At 48.1% G+C, this 13,887-nt stretch overlaps 1 protein-coding gene across 1 annotated transcript in view; it reads right to left on the bottom strand.

Annotated features, from left to right (window-relative positions):
* LOC309542299 (uncharacterized protein) overlaps positions 1-9,535 on the bottom strand; it is a 137,251-nt gene extending 127,716 nt beyond the window's left edge. The window contains exon 1 of the mRNA XM_082241061.1: positions 9,356-9,535. Coding sequence (XP_082097187.1) covers positions 9,356-9,378 — 23 coding nt within the window. The 5' untranslated portion in view covers positions 9,379-9,535. The remainder of the gene's footprint in view (positions 1-9,355) is intronic.
* Between the last annotated feature and the right edge of the window lie 4,352 nt (positions 9,536-13,887).

Consider the following 13,887-nt stretch of genomic DNA (forward strand, 5'->3'; position numbering starts at 1 on the left):
CCGTCAGCAGGCCCTCAGCACTGGACAGGGGTGGAGATGCTCCTTCAGCTATACTGGACCGAGGCCATTTAGGGCTTTAAAGGTCAGCACCAACACTTTGAATTGTGCTCGGAAACGTACTGGGAGCCAATGTAGGTCTTTCAAGACCAGTGTTATATGGTCTTGGCGGCCGCTCCCAGTCACCAGTCTGGCTGCTGCATTCTGGATTAGTTGTCGTTTCCACATCACCTTCCAAGGTAGCCCCACATAGAGCGCATTGCAGTGGTCCAAGCGGGAGATAACCAGAGCATGCACCCTCTGGCGAGACAGTTCAAGACACCAGGACACATGGAGAGGGGCACAGAATCACAGGAGCAGGCCCGGACCTCAAGTAACATCCTCCCAAAAGATTGCACTAACGGTCCCTACAAACTCTATACACATAGGCTTGTCTGCACAGCTGGGGATCCTGCTGTTTTGCAGAGCTCCCTATCATACATAAATGGCTTCTGTGCGCCCAGCCTTAGGCACACAGGGATTGTTCTCACAGTCTAATGAATGTGTGTAACCAAGGGTAGGTTCTCCTGCTGCAACCTTTCCCCCTACAAGCTGTGCAGTCCAGAAACTAAAGACAAAACTAGGCTACAGATTATGCTTTGCTGTGGATGAAACAGACCACAATGCCTGGTTCAGACACAACTCTAAACTAGGTGTCAGGGAACTGACATCAGAGGAAAGGGAGGTGGTAGGGCTCCCAGAGACTGGGAGAGAGTCAGCAGCTAAAGCAGGGACAAGGAGGGGGAGCAAGGGGTCTCTGGAGGAGGATCTCAGTAATGCTGAGAGAGACGCAGCAGCCCAGGCAGGAAACAGCAGGGGAGAGAAAGGGGTGAGAGACACTTCCAGCGAAAATAGCGGGGAGGTGTCAGAAGCAACTGCAGGGAGACCCATGCTTCGCCGGAAGCTGCCACGTCGTGAGTCCAGGAGACGCGTTTCCGTTAAGGAACTTCTTTGCTGGAAGCGCTTCCGCAGGCAGCCACTGTCAGACTCTACTAGTGACTAGAGCAGACATGTCTGAGGAGCTCTGTCACACACAGAGGTTTGTGGGGCCGCACAAACTCTGAAGGGGCACAATTTTAAGCACAAGCAGCTAATCATCCCCTGACAGCAGTCTGACAGTCTCTGTACGCTGCCTGTGCAGGAGAAAGCATCATGAGCAACCCAGTCGGAACCGGAGAGGCAGGGGTTGGAGCTGGTCCAAGCTTGGAAGAAAGGTATCAAGCTCTGGAGGTCCAACTTGCGCTGCAGACGGCGAGGCTCGAGGAGAGAAGGGCTCAGGATGCTGACAAAAAGGGGAGAACCACTCAGTTCCCCAGAAAGGTACCAGGATTGGTGCAGAAGTTTGGGGGGGACCCCAAGGATTACCATGCCTTTAGGACGGAGATGCAATATGCTCTGAATGTGCAGTTTGATGAGTTCCCTGATGAGGAATCGCGAGTTGCTTTCGTAATTGGGCATCTTGAGAAGGGGGCGCGGGACTGGGTTCGACCCCTGATGGCAACGCACAACGATATCCTAAAGGACACTATGAAATTCTTTCGTGCAATGGATATCATGTTTTCCAGCGATATTGAGGAAGGGGTGGTGCGCAGACAGCTAATGGCTTGCAAGCAGGGAAGCAGATCTGTCCGTGAGTACTGGACTGAATTTACCATGCTGATTCACAGATTGGGGTGGGATTTATCGGCAGCACCCATTCAGATGCTATTTGAAGAAGGTCTTTATTCAGCTGTGAAAGACGAGCTGGCCAGGAGCCCCAGGGCGGTGTCTATGGATCAGCTGACCAAATCTGCGCTGACCATTGGAGCGCGCCAGGAGGCAAGAGCCTTGGAGAGGCGGGAAGGGAGAGGGGAACGTTGGAAGGAGTTACGCATTCCAGACATTCCTGAGCCAGCTTTCCCGCCGGCAGAGCCGATGGAAATCGGAACAGCCCGCGCGCGCGCAGTTTCAAAGCCCAGTGAGGGGGCGAAGAAGGAGGGAAAGGGAGCCCGGAAATGCTATCTCTGCCAACAGCCAGGCCACTTTGCCAGAGTCTGCCCCCAGAGGAAGGAATGGCAAGGGATGGTGGGAGCTGTTGAGGGGGGAGAGCAGGGAGAAACGGAGCAGGTAAAAGCCAACGCCTGGTTGCCACCGTCAGGGCACTGCAGCCAGGCCAAAGAGCAGTGAAAGTGCCCGTGCCAGAAGCTCCTCGACCTGCTATAGTGATTGAAGTGTCGCTAGAGCTGCAAAATGGACACCCCCTAAAAATAAAGGCGCTGTTGGACTCAGGCAGCTCCTACAATTTTATGAGCAAGGAGTTTGCTGCTGAACACCAGATACAGACTATCCCTTTAAGCAACCCCCTGCAGGTGACCACGATCGATGGCAGGGAACTGTTGGGAGGAGGAGTCAGCTTGCAGACCGTCCCAATGATAATGAGGGTGGCAAGGCACACAGAACTGATAGCGTTTAATGTGGCCACCTTGGGAGGCGCTCCCATTATTTTGGGAATGAGCTGGCTAGCCCTACATGATCCGCTGGTGGGCTGGCATCAAAGAGTGGTTTCCTTCGGTTCCGCACATTGCTTAGAACACTGCAGGGGGGAAAAGGGGTCAGCAGGGGCCCAAGCCACCCTGGCAGGGACTGAAGTAATGGAGAAGGGGAAGGTGCCACCACAGTATGCTGATCTCAGCGACGTGTTCAGCGAGAAGGAAGCTGACCAACTACCCCCGCATAGGCCCTTTGATTGCCAGATCAATTTACTCCCTGGAGCACAGCTTCCTGTAGGCAAGTTGTATGCCATGTCAGACAGGGAAATGCAGGAGTTGCGAGCGTTCATTGACAAGAACCTGAAGAGAGGCTTCATCAGAGAGTCCAAGGCAGCGGGGGGTAGCCCAGTGTTTTTTGTGGATAAAAAAAACACGGACAAGCCTAGGCTGGTATGTGACTTTCGGCGCCTAAATGCAGTGACAGAGCCGGCGGCTTTTCCTATGCCCAGGATTGATGATATTTTGACCAGGGTGCGAAAAGGAAAGATTTTTACAAAGCTGGACCTAAGGGGGGCGTACAACCTGATACGTATAAGGAAAGGGGATGAATGGAAGACCACCATGTTCACCCCTTTGGGGGCATTTGAATACCTCGTTATGCCTTTTGGATTACAAACAGGCTCCGCGTGTTTTCAAGCCTTCATGAACCACGTACTGGGGCCTTTGCTCTACAAGAATTGCGTGGCCTTCTTAGATGACGTGTTGGTGTATTCGGAGAATGAGGAGCAACATGTGAGAGACGTCAGAGAAGTGTTGAGCAGGCTGCAAGCCAACAGACTGTGGGTGAAACTGGAGAAGTGTCAGTTTCATACCAAGGAGGTGGAATTCCTGGGGTACCGCTTGTCAGACAAGGGGTTGGCCATGGACCCCGGCAAGGTTCAAGCGGTGCTGGAATGGAAAACACCCAAGACCAAGAAGGATGTGCAGAGGTTCCTAGGGTTTGGAAACTTTTATCGTAAGTTCATCCGAAACTTCGCCCACCTGACGGCGCCCATCACGGACTGTCTCAGCAGCAAAAAGAAGTTTGTTTGGACGGGGGAGGCGGAGCGAGCGTTTGAGGAACTGAAAAGGGCCTTCGCCTCTGATGAACAACTTCTACATGTGGATTTACAAAAAAAGCTGAGGGTCGAAACAGACGCTTCTGACAGAGCCATAGGGGCGGTGCTTCTTCTGCAGCCGGGGAAGGAGGGGTCAGAGTGGCGACCGTGTGCCTTCTTTTCGCGAAAGCTGAACAAATCTGAGAGGAACTACACGGTGTACGACCGGGAACTTCTTGCGATTCATGAGGCCTTCCGGAGATGGAGGCACCTACTAATTGGTGCACAACAGAAGGTGCAAGTGTGCACGGACCATAAGAATCTAGAGTATTGGAGAACTGCGCGAGTGCTCAACCAACGGCAGTTGAGATGGGCCCAGGAGTTCTCCAAATTTAACTTTGAGATTTGTTACGTACCAGGCCCGGAGAACGTTAGGGCGGACGCTCTCTCACGCAAACCTGAATATTTGGAGGGAGAGGGGGCACCCGAAGAGACCCATGTCATTCCCGAGGACCGCTGGGTGTGTGGGGCGGCATTGGTGGGGCAAAGGGAACTGGTAGAGGGAACGGTGCAGGATGAATACGCCCAGGACAAACTCAGGGGTCTCAGGAGGGAGGGAGACAAACCCGGGGGTTTTGAGGAGAGAAATGGGGCGTTGTACTACAAGGGAGCGTTATACATACCTGAAGGGGAATTGAGGGAAAAGGTACTCAAGCAACTGCACGATAGCCCCACAGCAGGGCATTTTGGGCAACACAAAACCATGTGGCTGGTTACCAGGGAATTCTGGTGGCCCAAGGTCAGGGAAGATGTGCGGGAATATGTGAGAGGGTGTGACCGATGCCAACGAGCCAAGGGGGAGAGGCGGGCACCGGCAGGTTTATTAGAACCACTACCCACGCCGGAAAGGCCATGGGAGGCAGTGGCAATAGATTTCATGACTGATCTGCCCAGGTCCAAAGGGAAAACAGCCATTATGGTTGTGGTAGACCTGTTAACCAAGATGGCCCACTTTATAGCCTGCTCACATGCGGTCACAGCGGAAGAAACCGCTAAATTGTTTGTGGAAAATGTGTTTAGGCTGCATGGCGCCCCCTTGAGGGTGGTTTCTGACCCAGGGAAACAATTTACTTCCAGGTTCTGGAGGAAGCTCATGAGCTTATTGCATGTAGAGGTGAATTTCTCTACTGCCCGTCATCCAGAAACCAACGGGCAGGCGGAAAGAGCTAATGGTGTCCTCCAGCAATATTTGAGGTGTTATGTGAATGACAGAGAGAATGATTGGGTGGAGAAGCTGGCGTTGGCAGAATTTGCCTACAACAATGCAGAGAACGTGTCCACGGGGATGAGCCCTTTTTTGGCTAATCACGGGTGTCATCCCCGAGCCTTCCCAGGGGGGGAGGGGGAGAACTGGAGCGTTCCAGCCGCAGAACAGTTCGTTGAAGAAATGGAAGCGATCCATCGCCAGCTCCAACTTAATTTAAACAGGGCGAAGGAGGAATATAAGAGGCAGGCAGACAAAACCAGAAGGGAAGGGGAAAGCATTAGGGTGGGGGACCAGGTGTGGTTGTCCACCCAAGGGTTACCATTTAAGGGAGGTTGTAAGAAGTTAAGACCCAAAAGACTGGGCCCATTTGAAGTCACGCAACAGGTCAACCCAGTGGCTTTCAGACTCCGGTTACCGAACCACATGAAGTTGCACCCAGTGTTCCACAGATCGTTGCTGTCACCGTATATAGGGGACAGAGAGGGGAGGGTCAATAGGGGACCAGCTATGGAGGAAAAAGAACACAGCTACCATGTAGCGGAGATTCTCGATTCCAGGTGGAAGGGAGAGCAAGTAGAGTATTTGGTAATGTGGGAAGGGGAGCCGGAGTCGGAAAACACCTGGGTCAGGGCAGAGGATGTAGATGACGAGGTTTTGATTGAAACTTTTCATCAGAGATTCCCTCGTAAACCCCAGCCAGTGGCGAGGTTCCGGAGGGAATACTTCGCCACCACCGACGAAGAAGAAGAGTTGGAGGGGTTCTCTGATTCCGAGGTGGAGGAGGATTCAGCGAGTCGGAACGAAGACCGATGGAGGGAAATGTTCGAGACGTCTGAAGATGAAGAGGATTCTTTTCGGGGTTTCAGCTCCTCACCGCCCAGAGGAGAGAGTAGGGGCGGGGGAGAAGGGGGCCCTGGAGGGGAGGTGGATGTCAGGGAACTGACATCAGAGGAAAGGGAGGTGGTAGGGCTCCCAGAGACTGGGAGAGAGTCAGCAGCTAAAGCAGGGACAAGGAGGGGGAGCGAGGGGTCTCTGGAGGAGGATCTCAGTAATGCTGAGAGAGACGCAGCAGCCCAGGCAGGAAACAGCAGGGGAGAGAAAGGGGTGAGAGACACTTCCAGCGAAAATAGCGGGGAGGTGTCAGAAGCAACTGCAGGGAGACCCATGCTTCGCCGGAAGCTGCCACGTCGTGAGTCCAGGAGACGCGTTTCCGTTAAGGAACTTCTTTGCTGGAAGCGCTTCCGCAGGCAGCCACTGTCAGACTCTACTAGTGACTAGAGCAGACATGTCTGAGGAGCTCTGTCACACACAGAGGTTTGTGGGGCCGCACAAACTCTGAAGGGGCACAATTTTAAGCACAAGCAGCTAATCATCCCCTGACACTAGGGATCATGGCTTGTTTCCTCCCAGAATGAGCCAGTAGGAGAACAGCAGGTGCAATTTCACTCATGCACACTAACTCTAGCATATGGCTCGCTATGACACATGAACACACCATTAGACAGGCTCAAGAAGCCAATAACTGCTCAGCTTTTCGGTATGGTTTTAAATTTTGCTTCTGAAGAAAGTCTAGGTTTGGTGTATAATGATCCTGTTTGAGTCTTTTAAAGAAAGCGTATATTGAAATCGCATCTTTTGACCTTGGACAATTGAATAATACCTCACAAAGCATGAGAAAGGGCACTTAACAAAAGAAATAAGACTTTGTTTGAAAGCGCATCTATGTGAATGAATGAAATCAATGTTTGAGCTGGAAAAGCATATTTCTACAGGTTCATAAAGCACCAACACAATTAATTCTCACTTTACATGTTCTGCAGAAGAAAAGCAATTATTTACAGATGGCTACCTATCATTTTAATCAGAAACTACCATTATTTCAAAAGAAAAGTAAATTTCTGCCTGCATAACCCATTTCCTGGGTTTTCAGGAAATGAATGAACCCAATAACATGACAACGTCAGTGTCAAAGCAAAACCCACTCATATTTGCAAACACAAGAAATGTCAGGTTTCATGCATGGAGGCACACTGCTAATGTTCTTGTAGCACTCTTTTGTTGCTATGAAGCTGATCCATATGCTTGCCAATTTTAAATATCACCTCTCAGAAAGGAGCCTTTGCAGTCCTATGTGCCATCTGCTGCTTGGGATGGATGACGGCATACATTTCAGTATTGTGTTTGTGCATTGGGTTTTATATATACATATATATATATTTGCTTTCGTAGATTTTCACGGGTACAGGAATGCAGGTTTTGGTGTCTTCGGGTGTCTTCCCGTGTAAGAGTCGGGGTGTCTGTGCGACGTTTCGACGAGGTCTCACTCGTCATCTTCAGGCTGGTGCTTTCGGCTTCTTGTTACTGGAACAGAGCAGAATCTGGTGTTTGAGTTACTATAAATACTGTTGAGGGGTGTGGTGTATAGCCTCCAACGTTCTGGGCAGAGAGGAAGTTCCTAGATTAGTGTGCCTTTTCTTCTTTTGTTCCTTAATTACTTGAGGGATATCTTGAGTGATTTCATGAGTGATATTCTGAATACCACTGGGTGGGTCATTAAGTGTAGATTAGTTGCAAATCAGCAAAATCCTCCATAAACACAATATCAAAACAGCCTTCTGCACCAACCAAAAAATAGCCAATATCCTCAGAAACCCAAAAGACAAAATCCAGCTGGAAAACCAAGGGGTCTATGAAATACCCTGCAAAGTCTGCCCAGCCACGTACATTGGACAAACAAACAGACGAATAAATGCACGTATCGCAGAACACAAGAATGCCGTCAAAAAAGAAGAAAAAACTTCCTCTCTTTTCCAACACATGAAAGAAACAGGACACGAAATTAATTTTGCAGATTCCAAATTGCTCTTTAACATGGAACATCACCACAAGAGAATAATCATGGAAGCCATCGAGATAGAGAAACACCCTCACAACATGAACAAGCGTGACGACACGTCCCGCCTGCCAGACATCTGGAAATTAGCCCTCCCCACAAAAACCGACACCAGAACCAGAGGCACACAGAACGCCGTCACCAATCAACCACACCAGACCCAAACCCAGACCCTCTCCACAGACATATTACAGACTCCATCCAGTAGCCAAACTATAGTGGCACCTCCGGATGCTGCACCCCCCTGCAATCCCTACACAGATCTGGCTGGCACAAGGCACAAAACCACAGCTCGCCCCTATACACGAAGCCAAGCCAGAGCACAACTAAATGCAGCACAGCCATCTTCTCAGAAAAACTCTTCACAAGCTCAAGAGGTCAAGACACAAAAGCTTTAGCAACTAATCTACACTTAATGACCCACCCAGTGGTATTCAGAATATCACTCATGAAATCACTCAAGATATCCCTCAAGTAATTAAGGAACAAAAGAAGAAAAGGCACACTAATCTAGGAACTTCCTCTCTGCCCAGAACGTTGGAGGCTATACACCACACCCCTCAACAGTATTTATAGGAACTCAAACACCAGATTCTGCTCTGTTCCAGTAACAAGAAGCCGAAAGCACCAGCCTGAAGATGACGAGTGAGACCTCGTCGAAACGTCGCACAGACACCCCGACTCTTACACGGGAAGACACCCGAAGACACCAAAACCTGCATATATATATATATATATATATATATATATATATATATATATGGGACGCGGGTGGCGCTGTGGGTAAAAGCCTCAGCGCCTAGGGCTTGCCGATCGAAAGGTCGGCGGTTCGAATCCCCGCGGCGGGGTGCGCTCCCGCTGCTCGGTCCCAGCGCCTGCCAACCTAGCAGTTCGAAAGCACCCCCGGGTGCAAGTAGATAAATAGGTACCGCTTACCAGCGGGAAGGTAAACGGCGTTCCGTGTGCTGCGCTGGCTCGCCAGATGCAGCTTTGTCACGCTGGCCACGTGACCCGGAAATGTCTCCGGACAGCGCTGGCCCCCGGCCTATAGATGTGAGATGGGCGCACAAACCCCAGAGTCTGTCAAGACTGGCCCGCTCGGGCAGGGGTACCTTTACCTTTACCTTTATATATACACACACACACACACACACACAATATATATATATACACACACACACACACTATATATATATACACACACACACAATATATATATATATACACACACACTATACACACACACACACACACACACACACACACACACACACTGTGGGGGGGATGAAGTGAAGGAATATCTTTATCAATCTTTGTTTACCTGTATCCTTTAAGATGTTATTAAAAATGGGAATTTTTGCTGCCTTTATTAATGACACTTCAGATCCATCTGTTAACAGTGTAAGTTTTTTTATTCAATTCGATGGGACTTAAAATTGGCTGAATTGTACCCTATTTATTGATTTATAAATATTGTAACAAAAGTTGGGTGGCACCCCCACTCTGCCGAGTGGTAGCAAGATTCTGGTGTGTTTGTGGTGCTCAGTTCCTTTGGGGAACTGAGACACGGCTTTAAGTAATGTGGTTTATTTACCTGTTTGCACCTTCAGCCTGCATGGAGGGAGTCCAGATCTTACAGCATAGTCATTTCAAGAGGGGCTTGTCCCCCACAGCGATGCAGCCCTGGAGTCAAAGGCATCTCTCCGAGACAGCCTTCAGACAACCTGCCTATGATGGATCCCAGTCTTTCTTTTCCCCCTTCTTCTTCCCAGCACACCTTACTCTCTCTTTTCCTTGGAACCCACACCCCATCACCATGGCAACCTGTCACAGTCTGGTTTACAGGTGATCGAAGGGAAATGACTGGCAGAATCCGAGACCAGGGAGAAGAGTTGGTGGAAGAAGATTGGAGGAAATTTAAAGTTTATTTGGAGAAATATTGTAAAATTTCTGAATGCTGATGAGACTGAATTGAATTGCAGGGGTTCTAACAACAAGGTAAAATGTAAGATTGGATTAATAACAGATAAACTAATAGGACATGAATTTGCTGAGCAAATTCTTAAAAGGGATACAAAAATGGGAGACGTGAGGAAGTCAGGAAAATAAGTTAACTAAAGATGAGAAATCAAGAAACAGGGAATTTTTGTTTTCTTTTCTATGTGTTTTTTCTTTTTCTTTTTTTCGTGTTTAATGTTCGTATTTTTGTATTGTGTAATTTTGTATCTTTTTTGTCTTTGTATTTTTCTAAATTTTTCTATTGTTAAAACCTAATAAAATATTATTAAAAAAATAAAATGCAGGCGATCGAAGTCCCAGCAAGGGATATCAGGACCGGGGGCAAGATGGTAGGGTGGGAGTAGGAACGGGGGTCCAGAAGCCAGGCATCAGGAAGCCAAGAGTCCGAGGGTCAGGAAGCAAGGAGTCACAAAGTCAAGGGTCCGAGGATCAAGAAGCAAGAAGCAAGAAGCAACGAAGTCAGGGGTCCGAGGATCAAGAAGCAAGGAGTCAAATACAGCAAGGAAGGGAACGTGTTGGTGTAGCAAAGAGCCAAAGGGAAATGCTGACCTTATATCCCTTCCCTGCTCTTGCCACCAGGTGCAGCGAGTTACCAATCAGCCTCACCTGTGCGGCCACGCCTTGCCTCTTCAGAACAAACTTAGGAAGGCCCCAGTCCTGCAAAGTCCTATTGGTCACAGGGCCTGGCTCCTGCACGCACACCTGACACAACCTCTGTTTGCCGAGTCACACTTGACTCAAATTTTAGTTTTGGTTTTTGGCAGAATTTAGGCCACAACTTTATTGATTACAGAAGGTGAGTGGATGCATATGCTCTGGTTCAACTAGCTCCATGCACCCTTGCAGACAGCGTTGACCCAGGGCACCAGCATAGGTCAGCCAAGGGTGAACCCCTGGGAAGGCGAATAGCTGGGAATAGACTATGTTCACCACCCAGATGCCCCCGTAGACTCAGGCACGGGCACAACCGCCTCTCAGGGTTTGACCAAACCAGTTGAGTCCCTGGATTCCTTTAATGGAATACCCTTCACATAGGGATGGCGAGACCATTCTCCCATCCCTATCACCTGAACCAGTGCCTATCCGCAACCTTACAAGCTGTGACGATTTGCTACGTGGCAGGCAAAACCCAAATGGCAGCAGCCAATCAGCCAAGTGGGGAAAATTCCTGCTGTACCCCTGTCCCAACAACAGAGGACACACAACAGCATAGCAAGGTCAAGTGCACAAGCCCTAAAAGTAGGGAGAGGTGGGCGGGTGTTCCAAATGCATGAGCCAAAAGAGGAAGCTCTCAGCACATGCATGGGTATATATAGGTCCCTCGATCCATTTGGACTGCGCCCCATTGGCCAGATTGAACCCAACATCAAGGGACCTACCAATTGGATGTTGTGGCTGTTCAATCTCACCCACCCACAATACAGGAGTTCGGTCTCCAGGTCTCATCTAACACGTGCCCTCTTTTAGGGAGGACACAATTTGTCATGTTAATAACTCTATCCCAGGTGAGGACCTGGGTTGGAAAGGAAGCTTGGCCTATCCTTTTCCACCAGCCTGCAATCTTCCCTTCAATACTCCAAGTAACCAAAATCCTACCATTTATTTTCTAGATACAGTGGTGCCTCGGGTTAAGTACTTAATTCGTTCCGGAGGTCCGTTCTTAACCTGAAACTGTTCTATACTGAAGCACCACTTTAGCTAATGGGGCCTCCTGCTGCTGCCACGCCGCCAGAGCACGATTTCTGTTCTCATCCTGAAGCAAAGTTCTTAACCCAAGGTACTATTTCTGGGTTAGCGGAGTCTGTAACCTTAAGCGTATGTAACTTGAAGCATATGTAACCCGAGGTACCACTGTAAACCTGTTCTGCTCTGTCTGATAGCACTCACCATTTTTTTGTCAAGGTGGAAGGATTGGAAATCTTCATGAAGCTTCATATTTGAAACCCTGTTGCACATGATCTTTGACATTTTGCTTTAAAAAGCAATACCGTTCCCAGATTAGGAAATACAAATCTTCTCCCAGATTTCTGTTTAAGTTGAAAACTCTCAGCTGTAAAGGGCAGGGGGATGCTGAAGAGCAACAATGTTTTGAATGATGGCAGTGTTTTTGAATTTCCGCTTTCTCCCATTGCCACTTAAATAATTTGGTAATTCAGCATTATTATTTTTATTTGCTAGCATGCCAAACTGGATGATGCTTAAAAAAATCAGGTATGCTCATCTGTGCAGGAAGACTGCTTCTGGGTCTGTGGTGAGTCAGACCACCACCTACCAAACAAACAAACAAGGACATAAGCATGCAATACGGATACTCTTTACTTCAGCTCAGATAAGGCTGCTGAACCATTTTCTTTGCTTCTCAGTTCGTGTCTGCAACAGTTCAGATCCAATCTGGTATTCAGCTGTGATGGCTGGTGCTCATTAGGTATGTCAGAAAGTCAAGAGACCAACAGCAGGTGGTGCCAGAACCAATGACAGGTACAGCCAACTAATCTTGCTTTGTCCCCATCCTCTTCCCTTCTGAATTCTACAAAGGCAACAGAGATTCTGAGGAGGAGGATGCGGACAAAACAAGCTCTAGTCAAAGACCCCTCTATTTTTCTCTGGTCCTTTAGTCATAATTTCCCCATCAATTTTATCTGGCATTTAAGATCTTCACGCCATTTAGGTCTTGTGTTTTTTTACAATCATTCGGGTTTGTTTACGGTTTGTTTTCTTATCCATTTTCTTATTATGTCAACTGTGCTCTTAGAATTTTTATTAACAGACAAAATAACAACAGCTACAATAAGTAAAGAAAACATTTAAAATTCTGGTCTCCTGTTGTCACTGACATTTATGACATCTGCGCACTCTCAGCTGAAGATTTTGGAGAGCTGGCTAGGCCTTTGCTTTTTCCAGAACCTTCCTGGGAGTTTTGTTTTGTTTTTGCCTATCATCCAGTTGCCTAATCGTCACCCCCTTCCCCCCCCCCCGGCCCGGCTTCATGCTTCCTGCATTTCTCAGTAATCAGAGCCAAGAATATAATCTAATGCTCGGCTCAGACTTGTGCCATTTTAATGTCAGGTGAATTTAATGTCAGATGTATGCATGGAATACGATGGCTAGGGCCCAAAGCTGTTTAGCATAAAATAAAATCGCGTTTGTGACTGCAAAGCTCCTGCCACATGAATGGAAGGCTCTTCTGTACCTTTGCAGGTGGGTCAGTATCAGCTATTTCTCTGCTCCAATCTCTTGTCCCTGGTGCCACACGAAAAGTTGCTGTGGAGAATCTCCTCATCATCTGGAGCCCATTTTGGGCAAGCAGAGAGAGGCAACTGTCAACATATATTCTGTGTGTTCCTCCCTCTTACACAGTAGGTTTTGGATCCAATACTCTGCGGTTAATTGTTTTTTTTTATAAAATGTTGCTGCCTGGTTCTGTTCATACACTGAGCTTCAACCAGTTGCAGGAACATTTTTTATAACATCTTTGTCGGCTGCATTAAAGAACAGATTATCAGACTCCACAGCTGATGTTTAACTTAGGGATCACGTCCTACTTGCATAAGCAAACCAATTATACAAGCTCACTGGGCAGAGAAGCTTTCCTGTCAAGTATCTCCTGTGGACGGATACAAAATAATGTGAAAGCAACAGATTAGAGATATTGGGAACACTCTCTAAATTTAAGCTCTTTCCCCGGATATATCTTTATGCCAGATCAGCCCAGTTCAATTTACCTTTCAGTGTCCTGTTCCAACTTGCAGAAATCGCAGAAGAGTAAAGAACGTCAGTATATTTTTTATAAAATGTAAATGTAGAAAAGGAAGCTCTGGTTACAGCTTTTAATAGCATACAGCCATTCACCTCTTCTGCTCCAAAGAAGGACTGATACAGATAGTATGTGCAAGGGGTTGCATTTTTATGAAAGCTGACCAAACCTTTCAAGTTGCTCTGACTTTTGGGCCAGGAATCAGACCCGAATATTAAATTGCCAGATGGAAGCTCTTGATTTAACTACACATCCATGCATGGTTTAAAGAGGGTTGCAGAAGCATCAAAACTTCCTTTGGGGGGGGGGAATCCTTAATGGGAACGATGCAAAATAATTGCCCAGGGGTTGGT

Source organism: Podarcis vaucheri (assembly GCF_965113315.1).
Source record: "Podarcis vaucheri genome assembly, chromosome: 10".
In the NCBI taxonomy this organism is placed as follows: domain Eukaryota; kingdom Metazoa; phylum Chordata; class Lepidosauria; order Squamata; family Lacertidae; genus Podarcis; species Podarcis vaucheri.